This window comes from Podarcis cretensis (assembly GCF_951804945.1).
Source record: "Podarcis cretensis genome assembly, chromosome: 10".
NCBI classification, from domain to species: Eukaryota; Metazoa; Chordata; class Lepidosauria; order Squamata; family Lacertidae; genus Podarcis; species Podarcis cretensis.
The window spans coordinates 57,274,365-57,296,124 of record NC_137179.1 but is presented as its reverse complement, the minus strand read 5'-3'; the positions used below and the strand labels follow the sequence as shown (position 1 = coordinate 57,296,124).

At 42.0% G+C, this 21,760-nt stretch overlaps 1 protein-coding gene across 1 annotated transcript in view; it reads right to left on the bottom strand.

Moving 5' to 3' along the window:
* Window positions 1-277: 277 nt before the first annotated feature.
* KCND2 (potassium voltage-gated channel subfamily D member 2) overlaps window positions 278-21,760 on the bottom strand; it is a 294,354-nt gene continuing 272,871 nt past the window's right edge. The window contains exons 3-7 of the mRNA XM_079994226.1: window positions 19,585-19,747; window positions 7,042-7,131; window positions 4,641-4,736; window positions 2,258-2,505; window positions 278-733 (exon numbers count right to left, since the gene is read on the bottom strand). Of these exons, the coding sequence (XP_079850352.1) occupies window positions 556-733; window positions 2,258-2,505; window positions 4,641-4,736; window positions 7,042-7,131; window positions 19,585-19,747 (775 nt within the window). The 3' untranslated portion in view covers window positions 278-555. The remainder of the gene's footprint in view (window positions 734-2,257; window positions 2,506-4,640; window positions 4,737-7,041; window positions 7,132-19,584; window positions 19,748-21,760) is intronic.

Here is a 21,760-nt window from a genome sequence, read left to right as displayed (position 1 = left end):
CTCCAAAGAATTTTCACATGCATTATGGTTGTGTTTCTTTCAATTGATACAAATATTGTATGAGCCATTTTCTCACTATCTCTTTTAAACTCACTTGGTCCTGGGTTAATGGTTTATCAACAGGAAAAAGGAGGACACATTATCAAAACTTCATTTCCAGTCTTGGTTTTGCATTCATTTGGAACTGTCTGACTGGTGGGTTGCCGGGTGCGTTGTTTTTTTTTTGTTTTTTTTTTAGATATTTTATCAAAAAGATTTTTCATGGTAAGAAGAAGCATCAATGGGAGACCTTTCATTGTGCTCATAGAGTAAATCAAAAGAGTCACAGAAGAGTTTGCTCCAGAAAAGTTCAAGTGATGTGTAGAAATTCCATTTGGTTGCCCAAAGCACACAGTTCAATATTGAAAACCCCAAACGTTTTGCATCTCCAGAAACTCAGATTTTCTTTCTTTTTCTTGTTTGCCATTCCACTGAACAAAGAGTTGTCGTGTCCCTCTTTCTTCGGGATCTTATGCTCTTGGCCGCAGCTTCCGAGTGGTCTTTATTCTAACTGTTTTATAAAGCAGATACTCTGACAATGTTTCCTCCTGAGTACCTTGGAGATTCCGGTCTATCGTCTCCCTCCGGCGTAGTCACAGGCGGTGTTGGAATGCTGATTATTGCTGTGGTTACATAAGGCTGCTCACAGTTTAGTTTAACACACTCTTCCATTTTGGCATTTAAACTGGATCGGCTAGAGAAGTTTAAAAAAACAAACAAAAACAACAACCAGTGGATAAAAAAAATTATACAAATGTCCCATCTGCTTAGTGTTTTCTATTCAATTCTGGTATGTCACAAAAGCATCCCGGTTGCATGTACGATGCAACTCAAATGTCTATATCTCTTCCAATGCTTATTCTACTGTTCATCCACCAGCCTCAACACATTTTACATGGAAGCAATTAGGAACCATGTCTTCATTGTAGATAAGAAAGAAACACAGCACTACAAAGGTAGGCAGGTCTGTGAAATCACCATGAACAGAACACCAAGGCGGTTTTCTGGTCTACTGCTTCATATTGGTCCTAGTGACTGGTGGCATCTCAGGTGGCTGTATTTGCTGTTGAGAGTAATGGAACAGCTGACCTCAGTTACTAACATTAGATAACCAACTTAGATATCATAGATGTTATAAGTGCGGACACCTGAGTCACAGACATGTGCAATTCGTCTATCTACATTCATTTCAGCGGAGGCCACCATATTGGGGTGCAAAGAAGTGCTTGTAAAGATCATGGTTTCTCTGGAAATAAATGGGACATGTCGCACAAGCAAAACTTTGTGCACATGTCAGTGTATACAAATCTTTGAACTGCAACAGATTTCGGTGCACCAAATTACTCTTTGGGTTGTTTTGGAGGCTATTATTACAACATGGTTATAAGCTTTCACAAGACCAATGCACCTTATTAAAATGCCCTGAAAGGTTAGCATATTTCGACTTCACCATTTTACAAAAAAAGGTCATAAATCTCAGTCATATTATGTACATGTTATGGATATGAGAATCTCTTTCAGTATATGACTAAAATTAAGTCTTGATAATGTTTATTTAATAGATTTCTTTTCTTTTCCTTTTAAAAAACACCTCTCCCATGTGATATGGTATGAAATCAGTTGATATGCCTGTAGTCACAATATTGCCCAGTGCCATGAGTAAGTTCAGGGCTCATCTACACAGCAATATTTTCTCAATAAAGATTTTCAATCGCAGTGCAGTTAAGATTTTTTTTTTTTAATGAGGTCATCTATCAAGGGGAAGTATGACAAATGGTCTTGTGAACAGCTATCTGTAAACATACTGACCATATTGAATTCATAGGTGTTTTCAATTCATTTGTGCCTTGTCACAATGGGACTACTCAAAGTCTCTCAAAATGTGGTTTCCAGTAGAGCCCAACATTTTACACAAATGATTTGCTTTGATATTTAATAGAACTGACATACACTCACTGTTCCTCTGCCAGTTAAGCACTTCAAAATCGTTACGTTCAAGACTAGGAAACGGCTTTCCTCGTAACATTACAGAACACAGGTTATGACCCCAAACAGAGCAATATTTTGCGCGGACACACACACACACACACACACACACACACACACACACATGCTCCATGCCAATTCTTTGATAGGCAGGATCAAACATCATGCTATCTCTGCCTGGAGAGCAATCATAATGCTATCTCTGTCTGGGGTCATTTTTAAGCTGAAGTACCTGTTAGACAGAGGTGTTCTTTCCATGCATCTGATCTGAATGGTACTGAGTTCTTGGACACTACTTGGGCGACTGCCAGTTAGGTTTGTGTTTGGGATGCGGAATGTCTTTTTATGTCTCCGTGAGCAGCAAGAGCTCGTCACTCCATGTTGAGAAGAGAGGGAAGGACTATGGCTGGACTGCCTGTTGGCAGCGGACACCTCCATGCAGCTTTCTTCGTAGGTTTGTTCATCCAGGAAGTCATGATTCTGCTCAACATGATTTAGAAAGGAAAACAGAATTAAAGCTAAAAGCAGCTGTGATAAATGAAAGTTTCCCCACGGCACAAGATTTGGCCTCATTCATATTTCATGGGAAGAGAGCTGGTTTGCTTATTTAATAAATTTAGTAGCCCAACTGTTCAAAATACAATGTTTTCCCATGGCAGCATACAACATTTAAAATAATTTAGAATCGTATCAAAATATAAGCAATGTAATCAGAAGCACGATAACAGGAGAAGGAAGGGTGGGGGGGACCCAAATTCTTCTATATCGTTTACTTCCTGCCCAATATATCACAGTCAGCCATATCGGTAAAAGATTTAAAACAAAAATACTGCCAATTGAACTTTCACTTAAAGCAGTTTAAACAAAAGCAGCACAGAGCCCAAGTAAATAAGGCAAGTAGCAAAAACAAGGTCCCCTTCTGATTCAGATTTCTATAGCTTATTTAAAAAAATGGCATCATTAGGGCTGCAGATTTCTACAGATTTCTATAGCTTATAAAAAATTTGCATCATTAGGGCTGCTAATTGGCAGACCCAAACTCTGCTCAATTTCATGCTGCAACACTCTGAATTGCATTTCAGTCTGCTATATGTATGCTTCAAAACAGGATGCGGCACAGTGTAGAGTATGGGTGGTAAATAGGAGTGCACATATAACTGTGCTTTTTTTAAAGTTAAAAAACCCAAGGTGCCAGCACTCATGCTTTCGATCGAAATGCTGCGTGTGCCAGCACAAAATGGCTGCCATGCAGGGCAAAAGAATAAGCAACAGTACTTCCTGTGGGTGAGCCCTGTCACAAAAAAAGCCAACCTTTCATGTTTAACAGACACTATTTTTTAAAGGGATCAAATCTGGCGCTGTGGAACTCCTCATAACGCAGACTCGTTCAGCCGCCAAACTCAAGGCAGCGGCCCTGAAATATCAGGTGGCTTCTGAACACAGGAGCCTCATCCACACCTGACTGAGCTTCCACGAGCAGATGAGGCTCATGTCATTGAAAGCGATGAAAACAAACACCATATAGTGGTCCAGTGCGGAAAACAAGAGGCTACGTTTTCTATTTTGCAGTGAGCAAAAGCGAAAAAGAGAAATGCATATAATAAAACCACTACTGAACTCAAAGTTCTCTACTTCCAACAAAGGGAGATTCCTCCACGTCAGGAAGCCTTCCCCCATTGGAGGAAGTGAGTTTTTGCAGCCAACCTAGTACAATTTTGCCAGCAGAATTGTCATGTGGCGTTTTTGGTATCTGCTGAGAGAACTCCCTGCACTGGTGTTGTATTTCCAATAGCCAGCATGTTCAGATTTCCCCTTGGATCTATCTCCTTTCTTTTTGTTGTCAGCACTCAGGAACGGGAATGTAAAGTTCAGGCTATGGAAAGGAGCAAGTATGAACAGTGCTGCACACTTAGCTGGAGGGAGCCAGTGGTTACTACGGATGACCCTCCAAGTTTCCCTATTTTTCAGGGACAGTCCCAGATTTACAGAAGCTGTTCCTGTTTCTGATTTAATCCCAGAATGTCCTGTATTTCCTTAGGGCGTCCCTATTTTCATCAGAGAAATGTTGGAGGGTAAGGAGTTATGCAACCCCCAAGCTAAGGAGATAAGTAATTGTACAACCTTTAGAAGACATCTGAATGAAAGCCCTGTATAAGGAAGTTTTTTAATGTTTAATATTTAATGTTTTTATATTGTATATGTTGGAAGTTGCCCAGAGTGGCCCAGTCAGATGGATGGAGTATAAATAATAAAATCATGACGATGATGAAATAGGATGTCCCTATTTTTATCAGAAAATTGTTGGAGCGTATGCAACTCAGCCAGCGAATTATCTGATCAAGCTGTTCATAGGTTAAACTGAGCTATTAATCATTCAAGCACAGCGGTATTCTCAACAGAGCTAATAAAAACACAAATGAGTGCCATTTTCCCATATAAATTCTGCCACCAAAATAATTTCAGGAAACTGCCACTTCATGAAATTTCACTTGCTAAGTATGATGAAAATCTACTTTATCAGAGTAGTTCTTAACTAAGAGCAACAGGAGAACAGGAAATCAACACCATATTTATTTTTCTCAGATCACAAGGAAGCTGCAGGTTTATCATCTTACCGTGGTTTTTTCCAGACAGTGCAGCAGGTGGTGGTGCTGGATTTCAAAGGAAGAACCAGATTTGCTAACAAAGGCCTCTTGTTCATCACCGCATAACTGTAAATAAATTGAATATTATATTTTTCTCAGTTGTGAAGGAATAGACTTTAAACTAAATTCTTGATCAGAGCACATCTGGACAATTTATGAAGAGATCTGTTTTGTGGAGATATCAATGAATATAAAATAATTTGCGCATATCCACTGATCATTAGATTTCCTTGAAAAATCCTTTCAATGAGCCCCCATCCCTGCTAATAACCTGATTCACAGTTCATTTCAGGTGAAGTATTCGGTCTTAAGACCAAGAAAAGTGGAAGCATTTAAGCAAATGACCGGTTTGCCCTCCACAGTAGCTGTTGATCAAAGCTATCCTCTATGAAGGATCCTTTTGACATTCTAATCCTTTTAAAAAAATACGTCTACGCTGGTTATCATCAATATATGTTGTAACAAACTCCATATGTTAAGTAACATAGCTGCACACTTTGCAGCACGATCTAAAAGCGTATCAAAGGATAGCCAGCAATTCTTAATGCTCTAAAGCTTTCCTGAATAAATGGGCTTTAGAAAATCACCTCAATGTCAGGAGGAAAGAATATAGACCTGCACCTCTTGAGGGAAGTGATTGCAGAATTCTGGAACTGCTAGTGATAAAGGGCCTGCTGTTTGCTGCAGATGACTTCGCCTCTTACATTAAAGTGGGCAGGTTAGTAAACTGCTTGTAATGGGATATGGGGTTGCTTGTGCGTAAGTCGCAAACTGCTCCGAGCTGAGTAGTTTGGTTAAAACTTTCCCCTGGACAGTCAGTACACCGTGGCTGTCTCAATCACTGGCAGAATCCGTCAGTGGGCGTTTCCTGAATTTCTTCCAACATAGAAGTTCTTTCACACCCAATCGCCGCCTGCCTTCTCTGCGCGAAACCTTTCTGCGCAGAGTGGGCGTCCCCAGAGGAGGTCCCGTGCTCTCCCAGCTGGCTTCACTGGAAGAGTCCTGGAGCCTTCTCTCCGAAGTTCCCTCAGACTCCTCTTTCTCCCTGGCGTCCCGTCTATTTCCTTCCCCAGCGGAGGCTTCCTCTCTCTCCTTGCTGGTTCCCTCTCCAGCATCATTTTGGAGGCTCACCACCACCCTTGGCTCCGATGGCAGTTTCCTGACACTGCTGCTCACAAGTTTGTTTAGATATGGGTTTACGCTCTGTCTTCCATCTCTTTCCCTGCCCTTTAACGTATGTGATGCAATAATGTGCGATTTAGCAGAGGAATAAGTGAACAGAAAGAGAGTCAGGAACTGTGATGGGACAATGAGCTACTTGTGCGTAAAAGGATTAGTCCCTCGGAGTTTGCTTAACGTAGCAAAGCTCTGCCTTGAGCGGAGCCCTTGGACATGGCTCCGTTAGTCACTGGTAGAATCCGACAGTGGGCGCTTGCGGAAACGTTTCCAGCATAAAAGCTGCTTGACGGAAACGCGTCTCCTAGATTCCCTGCGTGACAGCTTCCGGCGAGGGGTGGGGGTCGCTAAAGGGAGCCTTGATACCTCCTCACTGTTCTCGCTGGAAGTGTCCCAGAGCCTCCCCTCCGACTTCCTGTCCCTGGAAGCTCCTGCTCCCCCCCTACTGGTTCCCTCTTCGGCTGCTGAATCTCTTCTATCCTCCTGGAGCCCTCCCACCACCTGTTCTTCCGATGGCAGTTCCCTGACAGGAACGGACAGATCAAGAGGAGAGAAATTGCAGGAGAGGAATTGTGATGCAAGCACATCCTCATTATAGCAGGGACCAGTCATATATATGATGTATATACTATACATCAAATATATATATTTGATGTATATATACTATACATCAAAGTTGCAGACCAGTATGAAACTTGGTGGAGACCAGCAGGCATTTGGTCCATGCTATTTAATGGTGTGTCTGCCTGGATTAATCTATCCTGGTGAGTTATAACGTTATAAATGTGTTATAAGAATGTGACACCAGGGGGCACTGTACAGCAGCCAATGGAAAATTGCAGAGAGCTATATAATGGTTTTTCCCCCACCTCTTAACTTTTTTATATCTGTGTGTAGATCCAGCCCCTGTCTGTATGCGAAGGGGAGATGCTTTCTGGATGGCAGCTACAAACTCTTGGGAGCTGTATCAGAGATTCACAGAGCTGAGCGGGCAAGGCTCCATCACCTTCGACAAAGAGCTGACTGAGTCCCAAGGGAAACCTGGCTGTCACAGCTTCCTCTTAGGAAGCGCAAGGCTTCCTTCCTCAGCCTGACTGTCATTCTGTGTTTGGAGGCCTCTGGTGTGAAACAGAACATGGATTGCTGGGCTATTATTGAATGCTTTTCCCGAATTTAGAATGCACACACTCATTACCTGGTTACTGAGCAAGCCGTTCCTTTTGCTCTGCATGTATGCATTGGCAGTCCCACTCTTCGCAGCATGGATCCTAGCGAGCCTGGCTTTCTGTGTTGGGGAAGGGGGAGGGGATGAGGATAAGAAAGAAATGTCACTTGCCTTGGTATCCTTCATTCTGTTTTCAAAGGAAGATAACAAAGCTAATTGGAATTACGTTTCTGTGAATAGCAAGGTCCCTAATCACGGAAGGGACTCTTTCAACTGGGCTTTCAGGTGCGGTGCTTTCAGATTTACAATGCAAATGAGCAAGAAGCATTTGTTTCTCAGCATGCATCAGCCAACGAGAACAATGAATGGTGTTTACACACATTTTCACATTAGACATGTTGTTTCTCCATTTTTCCGTCACCACGATCATGCTGTTGCTTGTACGTCAAGGTCAGAAATGCTGCTTTCAGGCTTCCGGGTCGGCGCCATCGCCAAATGGCAGACTCCCTCCGAGCTCCGGAGGGAGTCGGCTGGGTAGGGGTCGGGTCCTGTCGTGCCGGCGACGCGGGGACCCTCAAAAACCATGGGCGGAGATGCCCATGGACTTGGTGACTCGGCAGGCACCGTTTGCGCCCCCCCGACCCGCGAAGGAGCCTTTTTAAAGGCTGCGGAGCGGGTGACGGGGGTGTGTGTGTGTGTGTGCTGTGAGTCTAATGCTTCCCCTGCCCAGCGAAGCCGCATGCCATTCGGCGGAGAGCAACGACTTCTTCTTTGAAAATTTCGGATTTGGACTAAAAGGAACAACCCGTGAGTAAATTGATTGGACTTAAAAGGGAAATTTGATCTTTGAATTTGGAGCGAGCAGGGGGAGTGCAAAAAGGAAGTCCCCCCCCCCCCGTTGTAGATGGCTCAACGCAAGGATTTGACAACTAAGATCGAGAGATGAACTTGTTTACCTGAGAAAATTTTTTAACTTCACGAAGGGAAATTACAATAATTGTGCTGGAGGAGAAGACTGATTTGTGGGAACTAAAATGCAACCCCCCCCCGGGAACCGGGAACGATCCGCTATGAGAGACTGGTGAAGAGACACAGAAACTTTGACAGCTGTCAAAGTAGCTGTCAAAGCAGGAAAATAAAAGAGAACTTTGTTACGATGGCTTTGCTGGTTAGATTTGTTACAATTTGGACATAAATTATTGGAAATAAAGGCAACAAGTTATTTGACTTTTGGGTCTGATTTTGAAAGAAATTAAGTTACCATATTCCCTCTAGAGGGAGGCTGGGACATTGCAACAGTAGCAGCAAGTGGAAAAATACTATGAATTTGAGCAGGATCTGTTATCTCTTGGGAAAGCTGCAAAAACGAAGCATTATTTTGTCTACAGAGGTTTCTATACTAAAGGAGACAATGGATTTATCTATTGAAGAAAGGAAGGGACTTGACGCAAGTTATGTTCCTGAATAACAAAAGCCTCTGTGGAGAACAAGAAGTTTCTGAATTAGAAGGTTTCTGCAGCAGAACAGGAAAAAGCAACCTGAGGAATAAGAGCTGGACTAAATTTGAAGCCGGAGTATTTGGAACATCCAGACTTTAAAAGGACCAAGAAATAGAATTTAAGTTAGACTCTTAAACATAGAGGTCTGGATGGAAGAACAATGACTTTTTCTGAGAGTTTTTTCGAGATTGGACTTTCTGAAATTAAAAGCTATCAAAAGACGGCAAAGTGGAGTTGAGATATAGACGTGGATACACCAGGCTGGCAGTAGACAATGGATGAACTTTGGGGATTGGAACCGGGGAATGGGGAGGGGGGGAGAGATTTGGAATCCAAAGGCTGTAAAATTATATATTATTTCTTTCTTTTCTTTTTTCATGTTTGTTGTTTGAAAATAGGGGAATTCATGGAAGGGAAATGGGGTCGATCTTAGGGAATTATATAAAATATAAGGAGAAATGGTTCATTAAGATAAATAAGATAAATTAATTTGGAATAAATGGGTTATTTAAAATTACAAATAAGGTTTTAAAATTTGGGGTAAGAATCTGTGGAAACAATTTAAGGGAAATGGAATACAAGAGGGGGAGGGGGGGAAGTCCGGGAAAGATGCCACTGAAACCAAGTGTAAATCATATTTGTTTTTTCTTTCTTTCTTGCTATCTTTCCTTTTTATTCTGGAAAATTTTTAATAAATATTATTAAAAAAGAAAAAAAAGAAATGCTGCTTTCATCTCACTTTAATTACTCCATTTCTAAAGGTTCCTTCGGAGAAAAGGACAATACGCCAAAAAGAATGCGCCGCTGTTAAACTGCTGTGAGGTGCCACACACAATTGCTCAGAACATTCTGATTTGTGGTAGAACATCTGCATAACACAAGGAGAGCAAAACCAGTGGATCTCAATTTCTTTGAGTACAGGGCCTTGTGATATGACAACAGTGTACACACAACAAGGCCTGGTTGATGGGACTTTGCTTGGATAAACGCCCCAAACACTGAAGAATTCAAACGAAAACCTTCGTATTTGAATAACCTACTTTTAATTTCCATTATCGAGGCAATCCAGGAATGTCCACCTTAAATTCAAAGCACAAACATCAACAATAATGTTTCAAGGGTTAGTATAAAGAAGTGTAAGACCCTGTGGCTAAGAAGCAGTAGTCTAAGCAAATCACGTTAGATGAAAACTCTTGAGTTCTGGCTCTCTTCTCAAGCTATCTACAGAGCTATCTTCAGTGCTATACTTAATTTATAACTCTTTTCTCCAGTGACAGCTTTTGCATGTTGTCACGCATGCTGACACTGGAAACACAAGTGCTGCATCCCATTTTCATATATCCCATAACACTTGAAAAGGAGGCTTATATGTCTTTCTTAATAATTGCACAGTTTTGCAGGAACTGACATAGAAGAAACAGTTGCCCTTAGGGTAAAGAAAATATGCATCAGTGTTTAATATGGAGCCATTCTCAGCAAAGCATTTGGATTCTCCTTCTCATATCACAGGCCAAAGAGACCAAGGACCAAGGCGATTCTTCAGTTGAATTATGCATCAAATTTGTACTAGTGCAACTTTGTTAAAAACTATTATAAGGGAGGGTAAGATAAGGAAAGGACTGGGTGCAGAAGACCTGGGAGAAGAGAGGGTTGAGGAGGACTGGGGGAAATTTAAGACTTACTTACAGAAATACTGCAATTTGGTTGAATGCTAAGAAGGATGCTAGATCATAAATAATTGCCTACCATTGAATTAGATTTGATTTTGATAAGTGAGAAATAAGGAAAATATAAATTTATTTTGGAGAATTGTTAGATTTTACCTAAATGAGCGGTGATAAATATTGTAAACAAGTGGGTAATTTGCTTGGAAAAAATCTTTTGCAACGATGTAAGTGGGAGTGGGAGATGAGAGGGAGTCCAAAGAAGAGACGAAATTATGTTATGATATAAGTAATTTTTATTTATGCATTTGTATTCAAAAATCTTAATAAATATGAAATTAAAAAAAAAAAAGGACTGGGTGCAGATCGGCTCGCCCATCTGTATACAACTTTCTGAAGTGCAGTGACTTTTTAACTAAGACACACTGCACATGCCAGGACTGGCCGACTTGCTATTCTATTCTCCAGATAGCCATTTGATGGTGCAACCCCCTGTCTCCCTCTCAGATAGCTGTGCTCAATTTATAATAACTGGTAGAAGCTAGCAGCAATGACTTCACAAGTATGCAGGATGTAGCCTGGGACAGACCTTTACCTGGATTGGGTAAGAAGAATGACTGTCCTGAGAAGACAGATTTGTGGGAGACTGGCAGGCAGACAATGGTAAGTTGGGCCTGAAGCTTCAAATTGATGTCTCAAGGTCCCATTTAGGGATGTGATTGCTCTTCAGGCACAATGACTGGCTCTACAACCTGTGTCATTGCTATGATAAATCAGGGGTGCAAAACCTCTGGTTCTACCCAACCTTCTGTGATGGTCCACCAGCACCCAGATCAATTTATCAGGGGTTGGCTAACATACTAGATTGCAAAGCGAAAGGCAGAGATACTAGAAATGCTGCTCTTGAAGTGGGCTTGGGAAATAACTTTAGGGGACTGGAAGGTGAATTTACAATTCTTCTCAGGCTCAGATTTAAATCCGAGCCAGAGAAGAACTCCTGGCTTCCTGTTTCTTCTTTTCACACCAGGTCTCCCTATCTCCCAAAGGCACTACTGTACTGCAAGCCCCGACTCTCTTAAATATTCTCCCTTTACTTATCTGGGCAGTGGTGGTGGTGGTGATGAGAGCAGTGGGGGCTCATGGGGAGACCCACTCTCTGTCATTGTAGCATGCTAATCCTTTGGCTTTGTAGTCTTCTCAGAACTAAGGAGGCAATCCTTGAGAAGAATATGAATCCCCATGCCTTTCCCCAGTGCAATAAGCTGCTGGAAAGAAAGGGAGAGAAGTTATGGAGGGGAAGAGTAGCAGGACTCTGCTAGTCCTTTGCCGCACCTGCCCAGGTAAGGAAAGAGAAGAGGGTGGTCATGTTTTGGGAAGTGGAGTGCTGGAGGAAATTTACTACCCCCCAGGTCATTTCTAAGTCAATTCAACATTGGCTTTGGAGAGCTGAGCCATCTCTTAAATAAATAAAATAAATCCCCTGTGCTGTTTTTTTTTATAAAGTGACTCTCAGTCCCATGTTGATAACAGCTGGGTAGGAGTCTCATCAGGGCTGATATTTTAGTCCTGGTAGGTCCCAGCAACTAGTTTCACTGATTCCTAGCCTTGTATTGACCCCATAAATGAAATTAATGTTTTTTAAAATTTCATGTTAATTGGCGTTTGAGAGGCACTAAAGAGTCATTGCTCTGAAGCTTCCTTTCAAATGCTGCATGCCTCCAGGGGCAGGGCTGATGGATTTTCGTAGAAGCCATGCATTACAACCTTCCCAAAGTCTCTCTCTATATTTGTTCTATAATTCTAAATCTGTGGCAGGGTGGGAAGGGATTTTTAGGGCAGGCATTTCCCTGCTCACTAGCCAGCACAACTTAGAAGGAAGATTGCTCTTCAAGTAGGGGAAATAACACGAGGGAGAACAAAGAAGACTGCAAAAAAAGAAGAAGTTTAAAGTAAGAATGTCAGCTTGAGCAAGTAAGATGTGTAAATTGAACAGCAGGAAGTCAACATTAAAGATTACAAGTTCTGTTAGAAAGGAACAATTTTCATAGGATCAAATGCATGGCAGATAATAAAACAGCCTTCCCCTGACCTCTCAGAATATGAACAGTTGTACTCTCTCCAGTCACTTTACTTTTATGGCAAAATGTGTGCGCTGGGTGAAGCCATATTGAATTTGTTCATGTGCTTAAGCTGCTAGTGTTTGATATCTGAAGTCAAGCGCTGAATATTTTTTAGGTGGCAGTCCAGGTTGACTCACAAAACATGTTGGAAGAAGCTGGTCTGCAGTTTTGTTCCATTAAATGCTTCGTTTTTAAGAAAACAAGTTACCAAGTTAATTTTGGGGGAGAAATGAGGCAGACGTCCCTCCTACTCCCCCCCCCCCAAGCACTGTTAATTATAAATACTGACAGAATCCTTGAATTGTATCCATAGGCAAAAGCACAAAAGTTGTATTAGCCAAATTACGGTAACTTCCACTGAAGATCTACAATGGCTTCATGGAAGTAGGACACATCACCTTCCACATGTGTTGAGAGTGTTACACCATACAGCTGTTCTGAGCAGGTTTGTTTGTTTGCTATGGAGCTCAGTTTGGGGGGCTGGGAAAGGAAGGATCCAACACCAGTTACACATAATATACTATGGGCAAAGAATGCCTGTCAAAACCCTTCTAAGCTGCCACCTCAGGATAATGGCTGACAGGCTCTTAAAGAGTATTTATTTCATTTTTGGCCACTTCTGCACTGTACCACAAGCAATATCATCCCACTTTAAACAGCCATGGTTTTCCTCAAAGAATCATGGAAACTTATTAAGAGTATGGACAACTCTCAACTTACACACGGGTTATGTTCTGGAACTTTTGGGGATAGTGTGCACAACCAAAATTGTGTCTTTTGGATCAATGGCAGGTGGGATTGCCAAAGCCCTTTTTTCCTAAATGCCTGTCCACCCACTTTTATTTTTTTTAAACTTTTGCCAAGCATGTAAAGCTGAATGTGCACAAGTTAAATGTGTGTAAGTTGTGAGTTACCTCTACCGAGTGTTGATGAGACCCCTATTGCCCCCATAGAGCTATAATTTCAATAGTTTAACAATTCATCCTTCTTCCCAGGGAACTCTGGAATCATAGCTCTGTGAGGGGAATTCTTGGCACCCTTAGGAAACTTGAGTTCCCATAATTCTTTGGGGAAAACCATGGCAGCTTAAAATAGTATGAGACTGTTCTACATGTATAATGCAGATGGGGCTTGTATTATTACATTTATAGGCTAACTTTCTTCCAAAGAGCTCAAGGTAGTGTTCATGCTTTTCTTCCTCTCCGTTTTATCCTCACAGAAACTCAGGGAAGTAGGTTAGGCTGAGAGATAGTAGCTGACCCAAAGTCACTCAGTCAGCTTCATACCTGAGTAGAGATTTGAACCCTAGTCTCCAACTTCCTAGTCATTCACTCTAGTATTTCATACTCTTAAAGAACATATAAATTAGTTAAAAGATGCAGCCATCATGAACCGAAGTTTCAAGCTGCCTCTGCATTGTAAGATGTGGCCTTAAGTAATCTTAGTGTAATGCATGCTGAGCTGGTTAGTAAAGCATGAGGATGACATACAACACCAGAAAGTAACTCCTGATGAATCAAGTGCCATTGAACGGTACAGAGGAAAAGCCAGCTGACATCACAATTCATTATGCAATAACTGGAGTGAATTTTAAGTTGTGGTCAGCAGGCTAGCCCAATACATTTTGGCACCTGAGGTGAGCCACAAAATGGCGTCCCTCTGGTCAGGGAGGAAGGCGCAAATGAAGAGCTACATCAGGGATAAGGTGGAAATAACTATCTACATCGGGAACAAGGGTGGGAGGAGAACAGCAGCGCCTCCTATTCGCTAAGGGGTCACTGTGGGGCTGGATCAATTGGGTATTGCCACCCGAGGCAGTTGTCTCTCCTTGCCTCACGGGCAAGTGCTGGTGATCTGTATGAAACAATCACACAATAACGTAGGGCTGCCATAGGGGGAAAAGAACTCTTCCATTAGCACCCATAGGGGGTTTCAATGCCTAAAAAAGCCCCTAACTCAAAAATTCTTGTAACTTTTATGGAAAAAGGCTCAACAGCTTTGGGGGTTTCCTAAAGAAAGCTCAATAATTTCTGTGGTTTCCTTAAAAAAAAACCTCAACAATTTTGAAATATGGCAACCTTAAATAATGTTGCCATGCACGCCACTCAGTTGAAGGTGAGCCCAAGACATCCCAGCATCTGAGGTATTATTATAAACAGTAACAACATCCCACGGTTTAAAAACACACACAAGTGGACATTTCAGGCAAATGCCACACTGTAACCCATGACAGGGCCAGCCCTGAATCCCACCCAGATATCCTCACCCAGATTGTCATCAAGTTGGGCTATGTGACGGCTTTAAGAGTCCACACAAAATGGAGGTCAAGTATATTCCTATGCGCTATAGACTCATTGTGTGTGCGCACCTGTATGTGTAAAATCAAAGAGGAACAGAACAGCATGTTTTCTAGTAGGCCCTCTAGTGCTTTGTGGAAGAGAGCCCTTAGCTATATTAAATCTTTGCAATGCGACATTACTGGCAGGTGCAATCTGTGGGCAATTCCCTCTTTTCTAAGCAGTGTTCCAAGCAAATACATGTCCAGTAAATATCACTTAGTTGCTCTTGAAATTACTCCTGTCATTTTTTCTCTCTCATGCTGCCACTGTACTACTAATCATAGAACAGACTGCCAAAATTGAACTTATCAGTTACTGTTCATATTCAGCTGCTTTTGACAGAATTCACTGGGGCGATTTAATATGTTTAGTCCCCGAGAGGTGCCAGGTGGAGAATGGATGGTTTCTGTATGTCATCAGAGAGTGAAAAGAACTGTATTTTTTCCATTAGCACCTGCCACCTGAGTGTTTTGTCAGGTGCGCTGAAGGGGCTTGGGCTTTGATTTCGCCAATGCAAAGCACTTTTCTCTTCGTGCAACAGGACGGAAAAAAAAACACGCACACATATGCCGCAGTTCAAAACAAGGGAATGCAGGTACTATTGGAGCAAGTCATCTGTCTTGGCTGTGATGTTTTTTCCATTTCTTCCCTTAATCAGTAGAATGCTGATGCAGGGTAAAGGCACCTGTGAGCCTGGCAATCTCTGGAGGAAGGGCAGGATATTTAAGATGAAAGATGCTTGAAGATTTCTCCCTGCACATACAGCACAAAAATGCCAACACAAAGGGAACTTTCTGGAATCGCATGCCCCCTTCCTTGTATGTGTCTTGAATTCAACTATTGATCTTGTACGACGAATTTGTACCACGTTTGCCTGCCAACTGCATCTCTTTGTCTGGCTAAAATACTACACCACATTCACTCACATGAGGCAAACAGTCAAAATGGCACCCCTCTGCTATTCAGTTCTTTAATGAATTTGGAAATGGGGAAAACGGGGCTCCCTTTGAATTTTGTGGTCTCCGAATGTTAACAGCGAACATGATCTCACAACTTCCCTAATGGATACTGAATCTGGAAGCTCAACAAATGCTGTAATTCTCAGAGGTTGGGTGATAGGTGACAAATGTGAATGCATTTGCCTACTTGCCAAAAAAATTGCATGTCCCAGGAGTAATGCGTCCAGCTTTATTTCCAGAACCCCACCCCCTGAATTCAATCTCTTTTTCCTTGTATGCTATGAATTCTTAGTCTATAACATCAAAAGAGTATATCTATTCTGTGTGAATAATTTCTGGATCACTTGGATATCCAGTAAACACAAATTGGGCCCTGGGTTTGGGGTGTATTCCCTGTCATTTGCATCATAATACATCACCAGTGCAGAACCTTTAAACATCTGTTGTTTTTTATTCAAACCTTGGACATTTCCTTATATTTCAGAGGACACAGCCCTACAATAAATAGTGATTGGAAATTCTCTTGCTTTCTTCCTTTCTAGCCTTTGAGATTGATAAAAATCTGTCAGTTGTTTTTTTTTTTTGTAAAGAGGTAAATTTGTTTCTACTTCAATAGCATTTTAACTATCTACTATTCACATAAAATCAAGCATGAAGTTTTGCTGCTTAGTGTTCGTTCTTTACAGTCTTGATGTTCTAATGTGAAAGAGAAAGTGGGGGGAGAGAGAGACCAATTTGTTCCCTGGTTTCAAAGAAAATGGATTCATGAAACAATCCAAAAGTGGATGGGGCAACCTTTTCCTATGCCCTGCCAAGCTCATGCACATTTCTCTTTTTTTAAGGGAAATTCCCTTATTCCGAATAGGATTCCTCACAAGAAAAGGGAGAAGTTCACAGCTATGAACTCATGCCACCATAGCAGATGGGTGGTGTTTCCCCTTCACTCCTGCTTTCTAGGTTTTTATTCATTAAAAAAAGTTTGCCTTCCATTGATTGAATAGAGAGTGAAATAAGGTACACAATAGGACACCCCTCTTTTCATCAGAGAAATATTGGAGGGGATGGAATAGGATGCTCCTCTTTTCATTGGAGAAATGTGGGAGGGTATGCTAAAGCTAGTATAGTTTGTCCCCCATTTTGTGGGAGGGGGGTGTAAGGGGAACAGGAGTGCTTTAGATCTGTTGGATCCACATTCTTTCCCAGCACACCCTCTGGAACACCTTTTTGCCTACTCCAAAGTTGAGGCCCAGTGGAGGGACACTGGCTGTCTTTCTGCAGTCTCACGGAGGAGTCATATTGCAATAAGAATTTTAAGGTCTTAGATATATAATATATGTTCATAAATGTACCAAGCAAACACATACATAAACCACATGTCTGAAGCAGCACAGGAAGACAGTCCCGAAACCATTTTCACTCCCAAGCTGACCAAATGTTTCTTTGCAAGGAGGGAGAAGGTGAAAAGAAGAAGAAGAGTTTGGATTCGATATCCCGCTTTATCACTACCCGAAGGAGTCTCAAAGCGGCTAACATTCTCCTTTCCCTTCCTCCCCCACAACAAACACTCTGTGAGGTGAGTGGGGCTGAGAGACTTCAAAGAAGTGTGACTAGCCCAAGGTCACCCAGCAGCTGCATGTGGAGGAGCGGAGACGCGAACCCAGTTCACCAGATTACAAGTCTATTGCTCTTAACCACCACACCACACTGGCTCTCAAAAAAAAAAAAAACACACACACCTTCCTTGTTACAGGAATTTAGTAATGACCATTTCAAAGGGTGACAGACTACCAGGAAAAGACTACCAGAAAAGGCAATCAGATAAGGCATTATCAGATAACCTGGCAGACAGAAAAAACAACAACATTCAAATTTCTGTTGTAGACCACCTTTTCTGTGATGTAGGTATGATGTTTGTGGGCGGTGGTCTTGGGTTACACCCCTTCTGTGATGTATGTATGATGTATGGAGGGGTGGTCTTGAGCTCCAGGGCAGGGAATTTAAAATGTATATATAAGGCCTTGTGCACCATTATTCGAGGTCCTCCTCCTTTCCTGTGTGTGAGGGGAGCACCCTGTTGCAACAGATCAATAAAGATCAAGCTTACTAGCTGCTTTGCTTCTCAATATTCTCTGGTTGGTCTCTGTAATTTTCTCCTACCAATAGGGAACCCACGTAAGGACTCTATATGGGCTCTTGGATACCCCATAAGGGGAAAAGGGCAGATTTTGTTTACAACAATATGAGGTCCAGTGCCCCACACTGAGGGTGGACCTCTGTTCTTGCCCCCAGTGAGGAGGACCTGGAGATGCTCTCCCAAGAACCAGAGATTGCAGAGCATCAATTACCTATCTATTTTCTCACACCTCAAATCTTAATCAACAGAGACTTTGGGATTTCCTTGGCTTTCCCACACATTCACAGACAGGACGATATTTTTGGAACTGGGTTTACTTAAAGTTCAGATAGCTATGAGTTGCACCAATATTTAATGTGTCTTTCCCTCATCTACTCATGCAGATCTATGTGTATGATGACTGAAAGAGGATTTACGGTTCCTGAAGGGATAATTGTCTGAGTGCAAACTATACTTAGCGTTTGTTCTATATGAAAATGTAGGGCAAGCGCTTTGCTTAATTATATCCTCACGTCTCCAGTGAAGCTAACAACTTGTTTAATCTGAAAGTCATATTTATGTGGCTTATGTAGAAATGCACTTTGGTCCCTGGTGAGGTAGTTCTAAAGTATTCCTCAAACGCTGGGAGCATTTCAGGAATTAATGAAGTGGTTTTTCAAATAGATTTTTATATTTTATAGGCTGTTTCTTCCTGCCTAAAGTGGTATATGGTACATCCACTTATACTACGCTTTCGTCAAAGAGGAGGTTCAGATTAGTCACCCTCCTGCAGGTTCCACAATCATTCAGGAAATAAAGGAAGAGGTGAAGAATACTCAACACAAAGCAAAGGTTCTTAACAGATCACAATCATGTGAAATGCCTTGGCTTAATAATGGATTCTAAAGTCACCTTTTCCTTAAGCTCCTACTTACTGCACCTTTTATTAAAAATATCACGCGAGGATTCTCTAGGTAGCCAGGGTTTTTGCAGGCTGTTCATTAAAGTTTCCCGTGGCCATTTGGAGTGAAATTGATTTTTTACTGATTATGAAGAACACTTCATTCATAATTCCTTGGCTGTGCAGAAATTAAAGGTTTCTTGAATTCACAGCTGGAAAGGAGGTATGAGAGAAAATGAAGGGTTTAGCTTTGTTTGTTTTAAGTAAAATAATAGTAACAATAATAATATAAACGCTGTTGTTTGGGAAAATAAATGTAATTCACCCAACAAACCACTTAAACTGGTATCACATCCTATATAAATGATCTTAAATGGTTCAAGTCCCACAGGGAGGTCGATCCTATGCACATTTACTCAGATTTGAATCTTCCTGGTTTCAGTGAGGTCTTTTTTTCTCATATAGGCACATATAGAGATACTCATTGTAAGCAACCTTGAAATCAGGCAGAATGAAAGATGATTTATCAATATTTCAGATACAGGAAAAAAATTAAGACTGCAAGCTTAAAGAAATAGACTATAACTTCCCATTGCAAACCCCACTTCCATCCACACGAACTCTCTATTATACTTGCAATTTTTGAATGTTAATAATGCATGCTCAAAATGTATAAAAATCCACTCAAAATAGTTTAAAAACGTAATTTTAGAGACATGCTTTCATATGCATGAATTTAAAACAATTATTAAGGTTGGTTTTTTTAATGTGTCAAACCAACCAATCAAGTAGTTATATCTTCAGGAGGAGTGAAAGCCGATTTCCAGTTGATGGTTTTTGTTTTTGTTCCAGAGCTTCTGAAGCCGTCACATTTTTTTCTTCGTTAACAACGACAAATTCACTTTGATAACGTACAGCATACAAAAGAACCACTTTGTGTCTATCCCAGAATGTAATGAATGGAAAGTAGAAGCACACCTTTTGTGCCTTGCGCTTATCTGCCCGTTGGTTCTGATGGTAGATGCGGCTGAAATTGGAGACAATGACAGGCACTGGAAGGGCAATGACTAAGACCCCACTCAGGGAACAAATCGAGCCAAAGATCTTCCCAGCGATTGTCTTCGGCACCATGTCACCATACCTGCGGTGGGGGAAAAAAAGAGAGAGATTTCTGTTTTAAAGGTAACTCGCAATTTGCACACATATTTAACCAGCTTGGTGGGCTTGGCTGAAATTATTATTATTTTACGAAAAGGAGGTGGAAACAGGGCAGGTGTCCAGGAAAAAAGACTTTGGCAGTCCTACCTGCCATTGTACCCAATGTGTTTTGCCTCTGAGATTTTGGCCTTAAGTGCTATCCCCAGAACGTGACTGCCATGTAAGTTGAGAGTCACCTGTGTAGATTTCCCTAGTTAGAATTTTAATGGATAGAGCCACATTACAGTAGTACCTTGGAAGTCGAATGGAACCAAAGAATGGCTCCTCATTGGCTGCAGGAAGGTCCTGCAGCCAATCGGAAGCCATGGAAGGCCCATTGGATGTTCAGGTTCCAAAGAACGTTCACAAACCGGAACACTCACTTCCGGGTTTGTGGCATTCGGGAGCCAAAATGTCCAAGTACCAAGGCGTTCAGGATCCAAGGTAGGACTACTACTTTACTTTCATTCGTAAGTAACTTTTCCTACTTTGACCCACATTCCGTATGCAGCATCCCCAGGGATGTAATCAATATTGAGATAGATGGACCAATGGCATATTCTATATTCCTGTTTATCACTTTTATACACCTTTCCTCCAGTGACCTCAGCACAGCATACAAAGAGTTTACCCATTAATCCTCTCAAGGTTTTTGTTAGGTTCGACAGAAATGCACCCAAAACAGGGATGGACTTTGGTAATATCACATCTGAGCAAGGACAAAGTTGGGTGCACCCCCAAAAAAAATATTTCGTATTTTCACAATACAGTCCTACCTTGGAAGTCGAACGGAATCCGCTCCAGAAGTCTGTTCGACTTCCAAAACGTTCAAAAACCAAAGTGTGGGTTCTGATTGGCTACAGGAAGCTCCTGCAGCCAATCGGAAGCCACAGAAGCCCCATCGGATGTTTGGCTTCCAAAAATTGTTCGCAAACCGGAACAATTTCGGTTTTGCGATTTCAGTTCCGGGTTTGCGACGTTCGGGAGCCAAAACGTTTGGGAACTAAGCTGGTTGACTTCCATGGTATGACTGTAATTCCTTTTGTTACTTTGAGTAGGTACACATATGAAGGCAGGTTTTCTTATTCTTATTATTTTGTGCCCCTTTGGCTCAGCATTTTGTGTGGGGGAACCACATACACAACCCTAAGTCTGGTGCTGGCCTACCCCATGAACCTCTTGGCTGGAGGATGTTAAATTTATTTAGCATCCCTTCTGAGATGGCAGTCCTCCTTTTTATGGGCTGGAAGAGAGTAGCACTTCAGAGATTACATCATAAGGATGGGCAGTCAGACATGAGGAAGTGTGACTTACACAGGCTTGTCCCTCAAAATTGCCCTACAGCAATAGTTGGGCAATAGTCGGGACGCAGGTGGCGCTGTGGGTTAAAGCCTCAGCGCCTAGGGCTTGCCGATCGAAAGGTCGGCGGTTCGAATCCCTGCGGCGGGGTGCGCTCCCGCTGCTCGGTCCCAGCGCCTGCCAACCTAGCAGTTCGAAAGCACCTCCGGGTGCAAGTAGATAAATAGGGACCGCTTACCAGCGGGAAGGTAAACGGCGTTTCCGTGTGCGACTCTGGCTCGCCAGAGCAGCGATGTCACGCTGGCCACGTGACCCGGAAGTGTCTCTGGACAGCGCTGGCCCCTGGCCTCTTGAGTGAGATGGGCGCACAACCCCAGAGTCTGTCAAGACTGGCCCGTACGGGCAGGGGTACTTTTACCTTTACCTTTAATAGTTGGGCAGGGGCTAAGACGCTGTTCCCTCTCATTTAGAAGGAAAAATTCAAACTATTGATCAGTTATATAGAATTAAATTTGGTGCATTTTTTTATTTAGGAACAGACTATAAGATACTTCTCAGCTGAAAAGTAAAAATCGTATCATGAATTCTGCACAGAAACTTTTAAATCTTTTTTTTTTTTTTTTTTGCTGGTTAAGAGTTAGGAATGAATCCAATTTAT